This window comes from Myotis davidii, unplaced genomic scaffold (assembly GCF_000327345.1).
Source record: "Myotis davidii unplaced genomic scaffold, ASM32734v1 scaffold874, whole genome shotgun sequence".
Classification (NCBI taxonomy): Eukaryota; Metazoa; Chordata; class Mammalia; order Chiroptera; family Vespertilionidae; genus Myotis; species Myotis davidii.
This window is the reverse complement of record NW_006285611.1, coordinates 393,854-411,790: the sequence shown is the minus strand read 5'-3', so window position 1 is coordinate 411,790 and position 17,937 is coordinate 393,854. Positions and strand designations below refer to the sequence as shown.

The following is a 17,937-nucleotide window of genomic DNA, read 5'->3' as shown; positions in this document are numbered from 1 at the left end:
TTAGAATTAATGCCTTTTTTTGAGGGGGGTGGTGGTCAGTAAAGATATACAAAAGTCAGCCTGGTCAGCGTGGCTCGGTGGTTGAATGTCGACCTATAAACCAGGAAGTCACGGTCCAATTCTCCATCAGGGCACAGGTGGGCTCGATCCCTAGTTGGGGGCGTGCAGGAGGCAGCCGATCAATGATTCTCTCTCATCATGCTTCTATCTCTCTCTCCCTCACCCTTCCTCTCTGAAATCAATAAAAACATATTTTAAAGAAAGATATACAAAAGTCTAACAGTTGTTTTCGAAACAATCAGTATTATTTCAGGTGTTGACTGACTTCTGGTTATGCTTTGGAGAACTCTGTTGTCTGTATGGGTCTGTGTTACCATAGATACTGGTACAGTTTACAAGTGATATTTTACAGTTTCAAAAAAGTATTTTTATTGTTGACAGTATTTCAGTTTCTGCCCCTTTGTCCCCTCCACCTGGGCCCTGCCCCACCTCAGGCCTTCACTTCACTGTTGTCTGTCCATAGGTTATGCATAGATGCATATAAATTCTTTGGTTAATCTCTTCCTGCCCTCCCACCCTCCTTTCCCTCTGAGATCTGTCATTCTGTTACACTGTCAGTTGTTGATATGTTCAAAGGGCTGGTTCATAGAAGATGATGAAGATAAGTAGACATAGGTCACTTAGATTAGCTCAGTGGATGAATTCACTGTGAGATGCTCAATAGAGCCCCAGAAACAAGACAGATCTCTAGTGGCATTAGAGTGTCTGCTTGCTGGAAAGGTCCTGGTTCTGTGCACATGCACCGGGCATATGTGCATGTGTGTGTATGTACAATGCTAGCCTCCATTGTCACATCATACTAGAGAGCCCGCGCAAAGACGGGGCAGAAATATCTCTTAGCTTAATGACTATTATGGGGTTGAAACCAGGCCTGTTGGGAAAGTAACAAGGGTATAAGAAAGATCAGGATTGTTCAGATGTAAGAAAGGAAGAAATTTGAAATAAAAAGGAGCTAAGAACATAATTCTAGAAGTCAAACAATTTCATTTAAAAATTCACTGATGCAACGTTTAAAGGATCTACTGCCTGGGAAAAATCTGGATGGGCTCATCGATGAGGCCCTCATCAACCCTGGAATCTGGAGGCCATAGATCATTTTAATAGGTCATCTCCAGAGTGCCTCAGAGCTTGGTCATGTTTTCCAACCTATTTATTTACAGAGACAGGGTTGCCAAAGCCCAGAAGAGTGATTGGTCTGAAACCATCAGCAAGTCAGTGACAGATGCCGAATTTAAACTTACGCTTCCTGACACCCAGTTTTGTGCTTAAACAGTAATTGTCTACATATATATATATTTGGGTAAATACAAGATAATCATTTATTGTCTAAAAGAGTGTTGATCTCTGGGGGTAACCCTAAATTTTCTTTAGTTTTCTATCCATCTGTACTTACATATGTATCTTCACATAGATGCACTAAAGAAAATTTATGGTAGATTGTTACCTCCAGAAACCAACACTCTTTTAAAAAATGAACACTTATAGCTCTTAGCCATTAGTGGGAGTTTCTTTTCCCTAGAGAATATTTTTGGGAAAAAACAAAGCTTTGCATCATCTTCCTCTTTTAACTCAGGGCCTCCTGCCCTAAGTGATATAAAGTTCATGATAATGATAGCATCTAAAATTTATTGAGCATTTACTGTGCTCCAGACACTGGTCTGAGCATTTAAATGCCTTTAACTCTTTCCATAATGTTCCAACAACTCTGATGATGTTGGTTCTATTGTTGCCATTTACACAAAGAGAAGCTGAGCTGCAGAGAGTTTTGGTAAATGGCCTAAACTTAAACAAATTATGGCAGGGCTAGGTTGTGAGTCTAAGCTGTCTACCCTCAGAGCCCACCCTTCTGAACACAGAGCCATGCTTCTTGACACACACAGCCTTGTGGGATGCACATGGATCTAAGCAGTGGTTCTCAACCTTCCTAATGCTGCAACCCTTTAATACAGTTCCTCATGTGGTGGTGACCCCAACCATAAAATTATTTTCGTTGCTACTTCACAACTGTAATTTTGCTACTGTTATGAATCGTAATGTAAATATCTGATATGCAGGATGTATTTAAGCGACCCCTGTGAAAGGGTCGTTCGACCCCCAAAGGGATCGCGACCCACAGGTTGAGAACCACTGAGTGAGCTGAAGTGTTTGTCTCAGGTCTACACATAACCAGTTCATTCTCAGATTCTCCCTGGACCTCCGTGAGTTTGATTCCTCATTTCTTAAAGTGGAAATATAATCCTTATTCTACCTGCCTCACAGAGATAAATGGGGTCAGCACTTTGTACAAATTATTTCCAAAGAATTATAAAGTTTATTAGCTATTTATTAGCTGAAATCCCTTTAAGCTTTATGTAAAATCATCCTGGTGATTTTTAATCTTATAGAGACCCTGTCCTTTGGAAGACAATGCTCAGGTAGCCAAAGTATTGGAGGAAGAAAGAGGGATGTCCTTCCTTGGGAATCCCTAATGGATAGAGGTCAGAAAAGAGTGACTTGGAGTCTCAGTATTTCAGCACACCAGCTGTGGGACTTTCAGAAAGGAATTTATTTTCCCTGGACTATAATTTCCCCAAATCTCAAAAGGGCAGTAGTCAGAATATAGTCACATCTTTGATGCAACAGGTATTTATGTAGTTTCTATTATATGTCTGATCTTGTGCAGATGAGTCCTGAGGACATAGGGATAAGCCACATAGACACAATCTCTTATCTCATGGAACACAGTGTATCAGGGAGCATAGACATAGACATTAAACTAATAATTACAAGCAGTCACTGGCAAAAATTATATGTATAAATTACCTGGCATGGAGTAGGTGTTTAGAGACATGGAATTACTATTTGGCACAGGACCAAACATTCTATTCCTTTGTTTCACAGAGGTTTCAGAGTTCTGAGTGGGAGGAGAACATTGTTTGGAAATATGTGGCATCCACTTATTCACACTACTGCAGGTCCACCCAGGCATGATGGCTGGGTGCTCACAGAAAATGATAAGTTGAACCTGAAATATACCTTGGCCCCATCCCTTCACATACTCTTGAGGCCTGAGACATCACTCACGTTTTTGTTTCTCTCCTGGCTGGGCTCTCCTGGGGCAAGCTCTCCAATGAGCAGTGGCTTAAGGTACAATCGTGCAATGTCAATCTCCAGGTGCATGGCTCTGAAGACATCCTGTAGACCAGAGGGAATTGTTGGAGGCTAGAAGAGACATGCTTATCTACAGATTAGTCCCTTTCCTGACCTCACCCTGTGCCCATCTTGAGAACCAACACAGACTCTGTTGTAGAGAATTTCCTTACAATTCCTGGTTGATGCTTCAAGTGGACTAAGCAAAACTACCCTTGGAAATACTCTATGAAAGCTGGAGATCCACCTACTGAATGAACTGAGTCACTAGGCAAGTCCAATGTAGCCAGATTACCCCCAAGAATTGGAAGAGACCTCTATTTATATTATTGAGAACCAGAAGAAATAGTGACTTGAGTTTATGGGCCATGATAAATCTTTCAAGTCCAACATCATGCTTGGGGTTGAAGTTGCTTACACTAGCTAAGGCATGCTGCAATCAAGACTGGCTATGCAGATCATGTCTTCCATCCAAGTCTGCTGCTGGGTTCTTAGCCAAGGACCAGAGGAATGGGGTTCTTGAATTAAGTTATTTAAAAAACAAAACCAAAAACCACAATGTTGATAATGGTTGTTTAAGAAAAATATGGAAGAAAGTATGGGAGTATAGCCCTTGAGCTCTGGGTTATCTGGAGTAGCACACTCTTGGCTAAGTTTGTCACTGATCCTAAAAACATGAGGCAGTATCTGCAGGGGCTTGTGGTAGCCAGACACAGAATTGAGTTGATCAATTATATTTTTCCATCTCAGGTCCCTTGCTAAGTAAAGATTTCAAATGGCTATGAGAAGCAGCAGTGGTTCCTATATCATGCTTATATTTGGAAGTGAGAGATATCCTCTTCCTTTGGGGATTTAAAGTTTTGGAGGGAGGGGGATTTTCTAAGAGGAAGGTGCTAGATGGCTTTGGGGATGAGGGTGATTAAAAATGAAGAAATATAAACAAGGTTGTAAATTGAATACATGGAAACCATATACATTACTCTGAGTTATGTTGTTGCATAGCACTAATTAAGTAGACACAGGAGCAACCTTCCTGTATATAAATCCTAGCTTTGCCACCTACTAGCTGTGTAGTTGTGGACAAGTCTCTTGACCTAGTTATACTTCTCTTTTCTCTAACATGAAAGTGATGATAATAGCTGCTCAAGTCAGAAAAGAATTATATGTATTAAGTGAATTAATTAGAATATGGTCGGCAGATAGACAATTCTCAGTATATGTTAGTTATCTTTCTTGTATATCTCTAGTGATAAGAACTTACTACTTATCTTCTCTGCATGCAGCAATTCAGATATTTTATTCCTATACTCGAATTTCTAATGTGTTGTGAGCTCTCAATTATTTTGCTAAATATGATAAATTCACCATCTTTAAATCATAGAGCAACTTTAGACATAGCCAAGATCTACTTATAAAAAGGTGCTTATATAATGAATAAGGTTAATTGGAGATCTACAATATCAACTCTTTGGATTTATTTCACCTAGATTCACTGATGTGAAAAGAGATTTGTATCTGCTAGAAGCAGTCCAAGTTCGACTGTCCATTCTGCTTCTGCACACCTCCTCTAATCCCCTTGGAAAATGCCAAACTATATGATTTGAAAGGTGTTTTTTATTGTCACATTCAATGATTCTGAAACTTAGTTCCCCTAACCATGAAGAGAATCATTTAGTGATTAAGAAGGTGATTAAAGTATTTCCTGATGATCCAGACTGAAAAATCATGGTCTGCTTGCTGTTTGGGAGCAGATTAGAATGAAAACCATTCTGATTGATAAAGGTCAGAGTGTAAAGGAGAGGTAAGCTATTGCAATCTCATCTTAGTCTGGAACAGTCATCCAAAGTCCTGGAACAGTGTGCTGACAATCACATTCCTCTGGGTTCATTGTTTTTTCTGACCCCCCTGCAAGTTTCACTAGTCAGTATGTGACAGCAGGGACTGAAGACCTACACAGTGTTCCAGAGCAGTAGGCATTGCCCTGCTCTGTGGAATTCTTTTCATTGTGTTGATGGGCAGTACAATAAAAAAGTTTAGCTAGTCTTAGAATATTTGATTTAGAAGAATTTCCTAATAGAGACTGAATGTTGAGTCAGTTGTGAAATTCCCTCCTGAAAGACCTGCAAAAACGAGTTCTGTTACCAACATTCTTGGGCAAGTATGTTCCTCCTGAAGGAAGGAGAGGGGATAAAATGAAAGGGAAAAGAGATGCTGCCAATATTTATTGAATGTATCCTATGTACAGGGTGCTCAATGGGCCAATTCACAATCATCATCTTAGTGCTGTGGGGTTTCATTGATTCTGTTGTAAAGTTAAAAAAACCATGTCTCAGAGAGGAGAAATGTCTGGCTCCAAATGCCACAGTGAATAGTAGAGTCAGGATTTGAATTCAGGGCTTTGTGCCTTTAAAGCCATGAAGCTGTAAAGGTCCATTCCAGCCTTACCATGTATATGTATTTTTGAAAGGCCTTTCAAGAGAGGAGCATCATCGGATTGTTTGGGGATGGTGCTAAAATCAGTATGTATTTGCTAAGTATAGAGTAATGGTGTCTCTCCACCCTAGGTTGTAATCATGTGAATCACTTTGCTTCTGGTTTCAACCTCTCTCCCTAGGCTTAGCTTTTATCATACCCTTCATGAACCATGTTATTCACTGGATCTCTCTCAATTCAATAAACATTTCATGCCTCTTCATGGTTCTGCAGTTTTGCACTGTTTCCTTGCCTTCATTGCCTTCCTCTGCTTTCTCTACACAAAAGCTCTCTTCACCCTTCACGATTCAAATGAAATATTTCCCCCATGAACCCACCCAGGAAAATTATTCATGGTCTCCTCTGGCCTCCTATGACACTTTGTTCCTAGAACCTTTCAAATTATATTGTAAGCAATCTGTGTCTCCACCCCTTCTCTAGTGGCCTTTGAGTTTTTTGAAGATTGGGACCATGTGCTATTGATTCCATTATACATAACATCTATCAGTATGCCTGGAGTATGGCATGTGATCATGGATGTCTTATGGGTAAGGGAAATGAATGAATAAATAAATATAGGGTTTTTCTTTTTTCTTTTTAGTCCTCACCTGAGGATATTTTTCCATTGATTTTTAGAGAGAATGGGAGAGAGAGAAAGAGAGAAACATTGATGCAAAGGAAACACATTGATTCGTTGCCTCCTGCACAAGCCCCAACCAGGGCCCTGGCTGAGGATGAGCCTGCAACGGAGGTACAAGCCTTTGGAGGTCAAACCCAGGACCCCTTGGTCCACAGGCCCATACTCTGTCCACTGAACCAAACTGGCTAGGGCTGAATATAGAGTGTTTATAACAAGGAGAAAGTTGGGATCATCAAAGTGTTGAACTCAGAGGATATAGCTCTTAAGCACCACCCTCCCCTTCCTATCCTCCGTATTTCTCATTTTCTGACCTTTCTGCTGCTTTAGCCTCTCTCCTTTTCATCTGTTAGCCTTTTGAATTACCTTTCAACCATCATCTGTACTCCTAAACCTATTCATAAATTTATATCAAAATTAATTATTTTCAAAACAGAAAAATGTTATTTTCACAACTAGCTTGGAAATCCTGATAATTTTTTCTGCTTCTTAATGGGAGACAACAAGATGTGCTTTACTGTAAAAGCAGTATGATTCCTAGTGGAAGAGAAAAGTACGTAATGCCAGAGACAAAATCTTGCCTTTACAATTCAAGTACTGTATCCAGGTTGTGCCCTGCATGAAGGCACCCAGCCAGGAGGGAATGTATGGGCTGAAATTCAGCCAGCACTCTGCTTGCCAACTCCTCAGCTGCAACCACCCACAGTCACTGTGCAGGCTAGTAGGGGAGCAGGCTGGTTTATATTGGGAAGATTACTTCATCTTTTTTTCTAAATGTGAATAATACTACTACTCAGTCTGCCCCATAGGTTCGTTAATTCCTATGTTCATTTATTTAGTCATTCCAAAACCGATTGAGAATCTAGATAAGTGGTTAAGCTTTGGAATCAAACAACATTAAATGACTGCATTTTTATATTATTTAATTGATCTGAGGTGGGTTAAAATTTCCCAAAATTCAGGAAAGAAAAAACTGATGACAAATGTCTGCATGAATCGCAAAACAAAATAACTAGAACCTGATTTACTCCAGAAAAGCTCATCAGAATATTTAATGCCCAACCACAGACACCCATCGAGTAATTTCTTCTCTGCTCACCCTTTTCAGATTTCATCTGCTCCAAAGCAATGACTAGAACAAGTTTGCCTCATATTTTGGGTAAAGCATGAGTTGTGAGTAGGCCGATTTGTGAGGAGAATGCAATTTTTGCTCTTTTCTTGGGAGAGAACCAATTTGGAGTAGAGAATGTCACATGAACTCACCCAGATTTCTTTTCACCCTCAGGGATAAGCAGAGAGTTATTTTTCTCACTGCAACTCATTCTATTTCTTGAGAACTTTCAATAGTTGAAAACTCTTCCTTATACTAAGATATTTTTTCTATGATACTTTCAGCTGAGCTTGAGCCCAAAACTATCTCTCTCTTTCCACTCTCCCTACAAACTGTCTCCCCTGTCCCATAATAGATATCATCACCTAGTTACCTAAGCCCGATATCCATAAGTCAGTTTAGAGTCCTTCATCCTTTTTACTTACGCAGTCACTCATAAGTGAATGAATGACCTTTTATGAGGAGGATGAAGACTTGGGGAAGAGTCGCTGTGTAAATAAATTAAAAAAAAAAAAAGGCGCGCACTCTGGACAGGTGTAGTCATGAGTCCAGGGCCAACACAAAGAGACTATTTTGGGGTCCACATTTTCCTATCAGGGCATAAGCTACAAAGACCTCTCAAGTCATAGAGAGAGTATTGGACATCAAGGTCTCTGACTTTGTTCTGCCCTCCTTCCCTAGAGAGCATGCTGCCCTCCACCTTGTACGCTCTGTTTCCAATAGATGGCACCCAATAGAATCAGGATTTCTAAGCTGGTAGTGAACAGAAAGTAATAATCATACCCCGGAGCTATGGATGTCAGAGATATGAATAGTTGTAGCTACAATGGAATGGAACTTCATTAAAGTGTCCGACATGGTTCTGAACATTTTACAAGCATCAGTCCCATTTACCATAAACCAGTTAGATGGGTAATGCCGATCGTGAAGCTGAGGTGCAGAGCATTCCAATAACGTTCCCAGGTTCATCGAAGGACCCCAAATCCCAGGCTCTCCATTCACTGAGTAGTCACAGCATGTTGTGGTTGTCAGAATTTCCCCAGCACCCTCCCAATCTTCTTGAGCCACCTTCCCTTGGAAAATCTTTTCTCTGAACATTTTTGGATTCACTTTCCTAATATCTGAGGTCCATGACTGAGCATGTTCAGGATTTTCATTCTCAGGATATGAACCCTAAGGTGGCATGAGTATTTTAATCTGGGGTCCTGATAGTTTCTATTTTATTAATCAATTCTCCTTATTGGCTAGAATTAGATCAGAATCACATCTTTTCCTAACTTCTGGGAGGTAAAAATTATCAACAAATTAGAGATTTATCATCTAAGCTGCCTCTGGCTTAGAATTTATCCATGATTTTCACAGTGGCTGAGACCCATGTCTTTGTGAACACATCCTCTGAGTTCATTCTGTGACTTGAGTTAGGAAAGCAACAACCATATTTTCCCTGAGTTGTGGGAATGTGGGAAGGGATACTTAGGGATCTGTAGTATTTTTTATGCCATTTTATTTTTGTTACTTTCTCTTTCTATTCTTGCACACATTATTTCCACCTCACTTCTATCCTCAGCTCTCTGGATTCCTACCCACCATTTATCTTCCTGATACAAAGGTACTCCCAGCCCTTGCTACAAGCACAGGTTCATTTTCTCAATAAAAGGTTGAACTTTGTTTAAAACATATGTCTGATGGAAGTGTTGGGGAAGTAGCAAGGTATGTTCAGAAATGTATTTGCCTGACTGTAGAATCAAGATATGAAGATGGTGGAAGAAGAAGAACCTACTCCACATATTAATTTTCTGATTTTGGGTTAGTTAGAAATTTTTCTAATATGTTTTTACTGATTTCTAGAGAGAGAGAGGGAGAGGAATAGAGAGATAGAAACATGAATGAGAAATATTGAACATCTGCCTCCTTCACCCCCTCTAGTGGGGATTGAGCCCACAACCTGGGCATGTATCCTGATTGGGAACTGAACAGTAACCTCTTGGTTCCTCGGTGGACACTCAACCGCTGAGCCATTCTGGCTGGACAAGGTTAGTTATATCTTTTTACTCTCATTTCTTCAACTGTGTAATGTGGGCAATAAAATTTCTAATTAGCAAAAAATAATCTTCCTTATAGAATATTTTAAAAGGGCTTCCTAAATGCATCTAAGGATTCAAAAGACCTTCCTATTAAATGTTAAACGGAAATTTTATTTGTAAGGACTCAGCTCCAAAGGTTTTTATGGTAAAACACCTCCCTGATTTCAAAATTTGGCAATATTGCTTGGTGGCTGTGTGCATTATTTGCCTCTTTGAACATTAATTTTCTCATCTGTAATATGGAGATGGTATCCACCTTCCCCATGGTGAGGTTTAAGTGAGGTGATGCATTTGAATGTGTCTAAGGTATTCTAGGCATCCAATAAATGTTACACTATTTTATTTCCTTTGCTGCTTTGGTGGGGGAGGGTGATGAGGAGAAGTAGTGAAGAAAAGGGGAAGATTGGAAGCCAAGAAAGATAAGTTTTTGAATCTGAGCTCTGTTGTTGGGTGACCTTGGGCCAATCAGTTATCTTCTCTGATTTTAATTTCTTCTTCCATAAAAGTGAGTTGTATGACCTCTTTGACACTGAATGAGCGGCAGGACTCATAGAGCTCTGCAAAGCCTAAAAGCCTATGTCATTGTAGGCTTTCACCATTGTTATTAACAACATTCTTACTGGTATGCTTAACAGATGAATCACTGACTTCCTTGTAAACACTCCAAATTAAAGAGCCTGAGAAATTTATACTTGGGTACATTTTTCCTCCCCCAGATTTTACTCACCTATTTGTAACTTTCTTCTTACAAAACAGAAGCTCCATTTCAAAGCAAAACACCAAGAACAGAAGGAAAACCAGACTACGCAAATATAGTACCCACTGTCCACATCTGAGCTCATCCCAAACCTGATTCAGATCATAGCTAGACCTTGAGGCTTACGTTGCTTCCGAATCCTTGCCGGACAGGAATCCTGAAAAATTAGTTTGGGAGGAGATGAGCACCTCTTGACATGCTTTTGGGAAGAGAGTCAAGGTCCCACCCACCCAGCAGCTGGAACGGAGAGAGGACAGAAGTTGGCGTTCCTTACCGTGGCATCTTCCCCCGCGTAGTGGTTGAGAACCCGCCGGCCGCCTGGATGTCGGTCTGCCCAGCTAGTAACATCGTAGACCTTGCGATTGATCACCAGCCACTGGTCGGTCTCCTGATTGTGTCTCTGGATCTCCTGCCAACTGTACAAGTTGAGGCTCTTTCTAGGTGTGTCTCCGTTCCCATCTGCCTCCTGCTTTGGGGAGACCTGTGCTTTCCCGTTTGCTTCTGGCTTGTCGTTTGCCTGATGCTTCTCCCCCAGGGGCAGCTGAGTCTTTCCTACCAGGCTCCCACTGCCTGCATGTTTTTCTTCAATCTTCATCATCACAGAACCCCTGGGATTTCTGGGTTGACTCCTGAAACTTCTAATCCTCACCTCTGATTGGATCATAAACTAATCCCTCGTTCCCTTTTATTCCATTTGTAGTATGATGCCTGCACAGAACACTTCTTTTTAGCCTAACTTTCTCTTCCCAAACTTGACCAGCCTCTCACTTCTGTCTGTCCTGAATCTTTTCTGCCCGGATGGAGGCTGAACCACCTTTCTCTCCTCACTTCTCTCCCTGCTGGCTGGTCACTTAGCAGCATCTGTCACCATTAAGTCCTTAAGTAAAGAGTTGTGACCAATGGTAGTCCGGCACAATGTTGTTGCCTGCCCCCTTCCCCACCCCCCAAGAGGAGGGGCTAGGCTCTGTCAAAGTGACTTTCTGCTCTGCATCAAGGTGGGTTGGGTTCCTAACTCTCTGAATGAAACATTCAGATTTCTTAATTCAACATGTGAACAGAAGCTTTCAAAATCCCCAGGATGACATGAATGCTTCATGGACTTGACAGCTATTTCTTCCCAGGGCTTTTAAACTTTTTAAAAATACTTTTTGTAAAGGCTTATATTTACCAAAAGAGCATGTCAACAGTAAACCAGTTTCTCTCTTTTATTTCCCTTTGAAAGCTGTCCAAATCTGCCAACACACCTGAAAGTAACAGCCACAGCTGTTTGCTAGAACACATGATTTATTTACAAAACCCTGGCCATGTGCTTTATCTGGTTGAATCCTCACATTAACCTTTTGAGGGAGGTGCTGTTAGTGTCTCATGTTCCAGGTGAGAAAACACTGGCTGAAGACCTCAGGTAAGATGAGCCACAATCACCTTATCAGTGAGAAGTAAATCCAGATTTTCTGATTCCAAGTCCCGAACTCTTTCCATTCGGTTCTCTGAATCTAGGGTCTAGACATAACTTGACTTGGTGGTTTAGAAATGAGGTGAAGAAGAGATTACAGGGTGATGGTGGTGGCGGTGTCTTAATGTTAAAAAGAAATAATAGAAAAAACCTATTTTCATATTTAGAAATTGATACTGAGTAAATAAATCATCAGTGTTTCAGCCCAAGATTTATATACTCAGGGATTTATTCCATTATGATTTATGATTTATAAATGTTAAAAATCAGCAATGGCTTAAATTTCCAACTATAAACAAGGCTGTTTTTTTGATGTATAAATGGAATATTTTATATATATATATATATATATACACACACACACATATATATAATATTTAATTACATGGACTAATGTTTGCAAAATAAGAAGTAAAAAATTAGTAAATAATATTCTGCTCATGATTGGAGAAAAAAATGTTAAAATATTGGCATTAGTTCTCCCTGTTATTAAAGCTTTTTCTTTTTTAATTCTATGTGGTCCTTTAAATTTTTTTTTTTTTTTTGCAAATGAAGACATGTTACTTTTATAATTTAGATAAAGCAGGATTTTGTTTTCTTAAATAGGGAACCCAAGAAAGAAAGAAAATGCATAGATTTTGGAGCTAGAAGAATCGGGGACCATATTTGAGCTCTTCTACTTACTAGCTGTACAACATGATGTGAATTACTTTACTTCTTTGGTTTTTCATTTTTCCATCTGTAAAGTGAAAAAATAAACACAATTCTCAGAACTACATTAAATTAACATAAGTGTTACGGTATTTACAGAAACCCTCAGTAATTTCCATAATTTCTGTATGGGAGTTTTATAAATCCAACATAAATACATTTGGTATTCAGAAGCTACATTTATAAGTCCAGGATAGCTCTGGAATTTCAGTATAAGTGAAGTTTGAAGACAATAACCTGGTTGAAAGTTTGTGGGAGAGGGAGTTCAGGGAGTTTGCCTGCTTCGATATCAAATAGACTTATAAAGATAGCTCCTCATTTCTTTAAAACATTTGTACTTGTTTTGTACAGTCTCTCTGAAGGCCAGGAGACTGTTTACAATCCTGGAAATAACAAACTTTGGAGCCAGAAATATCTCAGCTGAATATTCTTACACAAGATTCTTATTATCTCTGTGCCTCAGTTTTGTTAGTTTATAAAATGGGGTGAACAGAAACTACACTCATAAGTTTGCAAAGAAGATTAAATTCTATTATGTACTAGAGGCTTGCAGTCTGGGAGCCCTCGGGGGATGTCTGCCTGCTGGCTTAGGCCTGCTCCCTCTCGCAGTCTGGGACCCATCACTACTTACCACCCACCTGCAGCGGAGGTGGGAGAGGTTGTGAGCCCAGCTTCTGGCTGAGTGGTGCTCCCCCTGTGGGAGTGCACTGACCACCAAGGGGCAGCTCCTGCATTGATCATCTGCTCTCTGGTGGTCAGTGCATGTCATAGTAACCAGTCGTTCTGTCGTTCAGTCTTTTTGCATATTAGGGTTTTATTATATAGGAAGGGAAGAGGTTAGCATAGTACCTAATACCTAGAGGTTGCAATAGATGAAGCAGCTGTTATTATTGTTATTGTAGATATTTTTATTTTTGCTTTGGAAGGTAGTCACCTGTGTTTGTTATTCTTTCAGACCCACATAATTTTATTTGTTTTAAAAGAAATATTATAGAAAACACCTTCATTATTAAGGCCAGGAAGAGAGACCAGAGGTGTTTGATTATGAAAGGTGAAACTCTTTTGATTTTGCCTTTTGTCCACCCCCAAATAAAGGGGACATCTGGGACTTTTTAGGCTAGGAGTTCTGTTCTATCTTCTCTCAGGAGGAACTGACTCCCCATAATTTCATTCTTATTTTACTCAATTCTGTGGAATAAAGAGAGAAACAGGGTAGTGGAAGAGAAATGGATACATGTGAATGAAATTATAGCCTACCCAGCTGGTGCAGAGGGGTTAAGAACTAGTAGAAAGCCTATGTAGTTACCTAAATATTTATTTATGCTTGTTTGATTAATTGACTCCTTAAAGTGCATGCTTGAGATGTTTTCCTTCAAGATAAGAAAAGCCGTTAGCCCAGCTGGTGTGGCTCAGTCAGCCTGTGAACCAGGAGATCATGGTTTGATTCCCAGTCAGAGCACATGTCTGAGTTGTGGGCTTGATCCCCAGTAGGGGGCATGCAGGAGGCAGCTGATCAATGATTCTCTTTCATCATTAATATTTCTATCTCTCCCTCTCCCTTCTTCTCTGAAATCAATATATTAAAAAAAATTCTAAAAAAAGAAACAAGAAAAGCTGCTAGAAAACCTCCAGAGATCAGTTGAAATGGAACAGAGAACACTTCAATGGGCTCAATTGGAATTTCCTTCATTACACCCTCATAATAATACCAAAATCTCCCCCAGGTGAGGGCTTACCCGCTGTTTTCTGTGCACGTGATGCATATCTAGCCATGTCCATTTACTGTGCATGCTCACCCAAAACATACCTCAACATGCTATGATGTAAGCAACAGCCCTATAAAACCATCTGGTCTTTTGTTCTTGGCGAGAAACTGCTCAGAGAATGACCCCCAGTGCACTCTTTGTTTGCTGGCCAGCAATAAACTGTCTTGGAATGTGTTTTTGGCTGACCTCTACAAAGTGGCTGGACCCTATTCCAGTCAATAACAAAATGAGATTAAAAAAAAAGGAGCAGTTAAGAAAGAAGGAAGTGGTATGGAGTAAAGAAAGGAAGTGCCTATTACAGTGGTAAAAACTGACTAGGTGACGAGGATGCTGGTTACAGGGTGATCCCCAACTAACTGCTTGCCTTGTACCTTCACTGAGACTGAGTTTCCTTATATGTAGCATGGGAAGTTAAAATTGACAGGGCTCCAACGATGCTTTAAGTTTAATAGTCTATGAAAAGATGAGCGAACCTTCCTAACCTCATTTTATAGGGAAGTGTAACAATGGGCTTCTGTGTAGGTTTTGTGTACTAGTAAATAGCTGTAGAGTGTTGCTGGCCAACAGGAATGAACCTGCCCTTCCCAGAGGGACCTCTTGTGGTTTGGGAGCAGCCTAGAGCTAGTTCCTACAATGGCCTTGTCACAGACAGAGAGCACACGACCTTTTGCTTGCTGAGGGCCAGTCTCTCCCTTCTCATACAAGGCTCAGAAAGTATTCGTACTGGAGATTTTCTTAGCAAAAGTCCTCAGCACACTGTGCTCCCAATAAATATTCCTTTTCAGAATAGATGCAAGTTCGTCAGAACCTGGGTTTATGTTGGTTGTGTGCAAATCATTCCCAGATCAGCCTTCTGGAGATCTGATTCCCCCCAAGTAACTCATCTTCCCAATGATGTTCTAACTCTGGGGGAAATGAGGTAAGTGCCTCGTCTCAGAGGTAATGCTGAAGATTTTCTATAAGGATAGGATTCTGGAATATCAATCCCACACGTAGCTTTTTGAGAAGCTAGCATCTTTCACCAGTGAAGTCATTCGTTTATTTACAGATCAGTCTGAGCCTGTAATTGAGTAGCTTCCAGAGGGCTGGCATAATGCTCTTGGGCTTCATGGCTTTTTATAAAAAAGGTGAATGTTTCTGACCTCATTTTTTTTTATGGAAGTCAGAGTAGGGGTTAACCACGACTTGAATATATGTATTCACTTACTCAGGAGATTTGAGGTAGTATCCTTGGCCCAGACAGGTTAGACCAGGGCCTTCGGAATCTCAGCACCCTACCTCTCAGCCTGAAGCTTGTCAGACGCATATAGCAGTTTCTCTTGACATTAAGGACCTTTACAGAATTTATCAAAGCTTTACAAAGAATTTAGCATTTTCTAGTAGCCATGCTAAATAGCCTGGAGATGAGAGATGAATAAAACTTCCTTTTCTCTGGAGAGCATTTAGTTTCTTTTAGAGAGGCAGACTTCAAGAGTTCACATTCAGGACTATTGTGTCTACCTCTGTGAACTTAGATAAGTGTCTCAACCTCAGATTTTTATAAAATGGGGATGATGCTCATAATACTGAATACCTCATGGAATTTTTTTTTGTGAAGTTTAAATGTGTTAATTCATGTAAAGGGCTTAGCATGTATTAAGTTCTCTGAAAGTGCTAGCTACTAGTATTACTCTCTAATCTCTGAGTCAGCATATTATTCAACTGTAGCAAATATTTATGAGCCCTTGCTATGGCTATGTAGGGCATCTTTACAGTAATTCTGTTTTTTTTCTTCTTCTTTTTCTTCTCCTTCTTCTTATTCTCCTTCTTCTTCTCATTATTATTTTCAATTACAGTTGACATTCAATGTTATTCTGTATTAGTTTCAGATGTATAGCAAAGTGGTTAGAAAATCTAGTACTTTATGAAGTGGTCCCCCCTGGCTTTAAGTACCCACTACATAGTTATCTCGAAATTGTTGACTGTATTTCATATGCTGTAATCTACATGTCTGTGGCTATTTTGCAACTAATAATTTGTATTGCTTAATCTATTCGCCTTCTCACCCAGTCCCCCAACCTCTCTCCCCTCTGACAGCTGTCGGTCTGTTTTCTGTATCTATGAGTTTGTTTCTTTTTTTGCTTGTTTGTTTATTTTGTCCATTAGATTCCACATAGAAGGGAAATCATATGGTACTTGTATTTCACTGACTGGTTTATTTCACTTAGCATAGTATCCTCTGTTTTCTTAAAGGAAGTAGGAAGACAGTCAAGTGGGGAAGAAAAAGAGACAAGTGTGTATCAGTTTGGTAAGAGAAGTAGCAAAAAAAAAGGTATCCAAGAACAAACCACAGACTGAAGAAGCAGGTTGAGTTTTCCCCCTCACAGTGTTATGGGCTTGGTTCTCTGAATCATCTTCTACCTCTTGGAGTCTCGTATCCAGGCTCCTTGTCTCCTTTCAAATCAATACATGAACATTCTCCAATCTGCGATGTCATAAACCAACACAAATGGCCCATGTTATGCACAATCCTATAGTCATGTCCTCAAAATCAGAGCATTCTCTTTTAGGTAAAAAAATGAAAACATTTAAAAAGAAATTCTACAACAATCTATGCCACTTTTTGGTCCTGAGGATTCAAATTCTACTAAGAAAGAAAGAAAAACTTTGAAAACAGCACAGAGATTGAGAAAGCTCTGGTTTTGGCATCAGCAGGACTGATCATGCTTTTCTTCTTAAAAGCTGAGAACATTTATAGAAGTCACTTATCCTCTCTCAACCTCCATTTCCTTCTCCATTAAATTGGGTATAATGATACATATCCTGCCTATATTTTAAAGTGTTGTGAGGCTCAAAAGAGATAATAGAGATGGAAATACAGTTATAAAGCAGAAATTTGTTACAATAATTGTGATTTTACAGGAAATGCAAGATTTTCCCAAAGTATCCATGAGAACTCTTCCAACTGGATCCATTTTGCCCCAAATATAAAAATAATTGCTCTCCTTAATAACAGAATCATGCAGAATGTGGGACTGAGTGTAAGGGGATTTGATTCTTCTGTTGACTCGGTGTGATTAGTCGCTATCTACCTACCTATAATAAAGTGCTTGGAGCTCCATGAGGACTGACATTATTCATACAAGTGCCTGTGAACATACCCATTCTTATCACTGGCTGATCGGCTTTCCAGAGGATTCCTTTGGTTTGGGACACGCCCTGGCTCTGTGTGAATGGAACGACTGCATGAACTACACTCCCAATTTTCCCAGGGCAGCTGCTCTGGGTGCTGCTTTATCATTCAACAAAGTTTGTTTAAAAAACACCCCAATTACCTCCGGATGCTTTGGCTTGAAGAGTCTCATTATCTCAATGTGGACATTCAGGCAGGACTGCTTGAGTCACAGACGCTCCCAGCACTCACCTGGTCCCCTGTCAACTGGCAACTGGCTGGCCCAGGCCCTGCCATGGACAGGATCCAGGTGGGGCAGCATAGCCTTATATTCTCACAGACTCAACACAACCACATTCTTGTGGTGTCAGCTACTGCCTTATTTCATAGAGAGATAAAAGAAATGAAGACCTATTTCTGAAAAATAAGCATGGATACCCAAGACTTTGTGTTCACCTAGTCAAAGAAGAGATGAGGAAAGCTAGACGACAGAGTAGGAAATTACACTGTAAGGTCCAGGAGGGCAGGATTTTTGATTGTTTGGTTCATCACTCTATTTATAGAGTCTGAGCTAGCATCAGCTCCTCACTAAATATTTGTTATAAA

General features: G+C 40.1%; 1 protein-coding gene across 1 annotated transcript in view; it reads right to left on the bottom strand.

The window, feature by feature from the left end:
- Positions 1-11,091, bottom strand: part of LOC102771023 (fatty acid desaturase 2-like protein FADS2P1) — a 29,182-nt gene extending 18,091 nt beyond the window's left edge. The window contains exons 1-2 of the mRNA XM_015559196.1: positions 10,525-11,091; positions 3,124-3,234 (exon numbers count right to left, since the gene is read on the bottom strand). Of these exons, the coding sequence (XP_015414682.1) occupies positions 3,124-3,234; positions 10,525-10,914 (501 nt within the window). The 5' untranslated portion in view covers positions 10,915-11,091. The remainder of the gene's footprint in view (positions 1-3,123; positions 3,235-10,524) is intronic.
- Between the last annotated feature and the right edge of the window lie 6,846 nt (positions 11,092-17,937).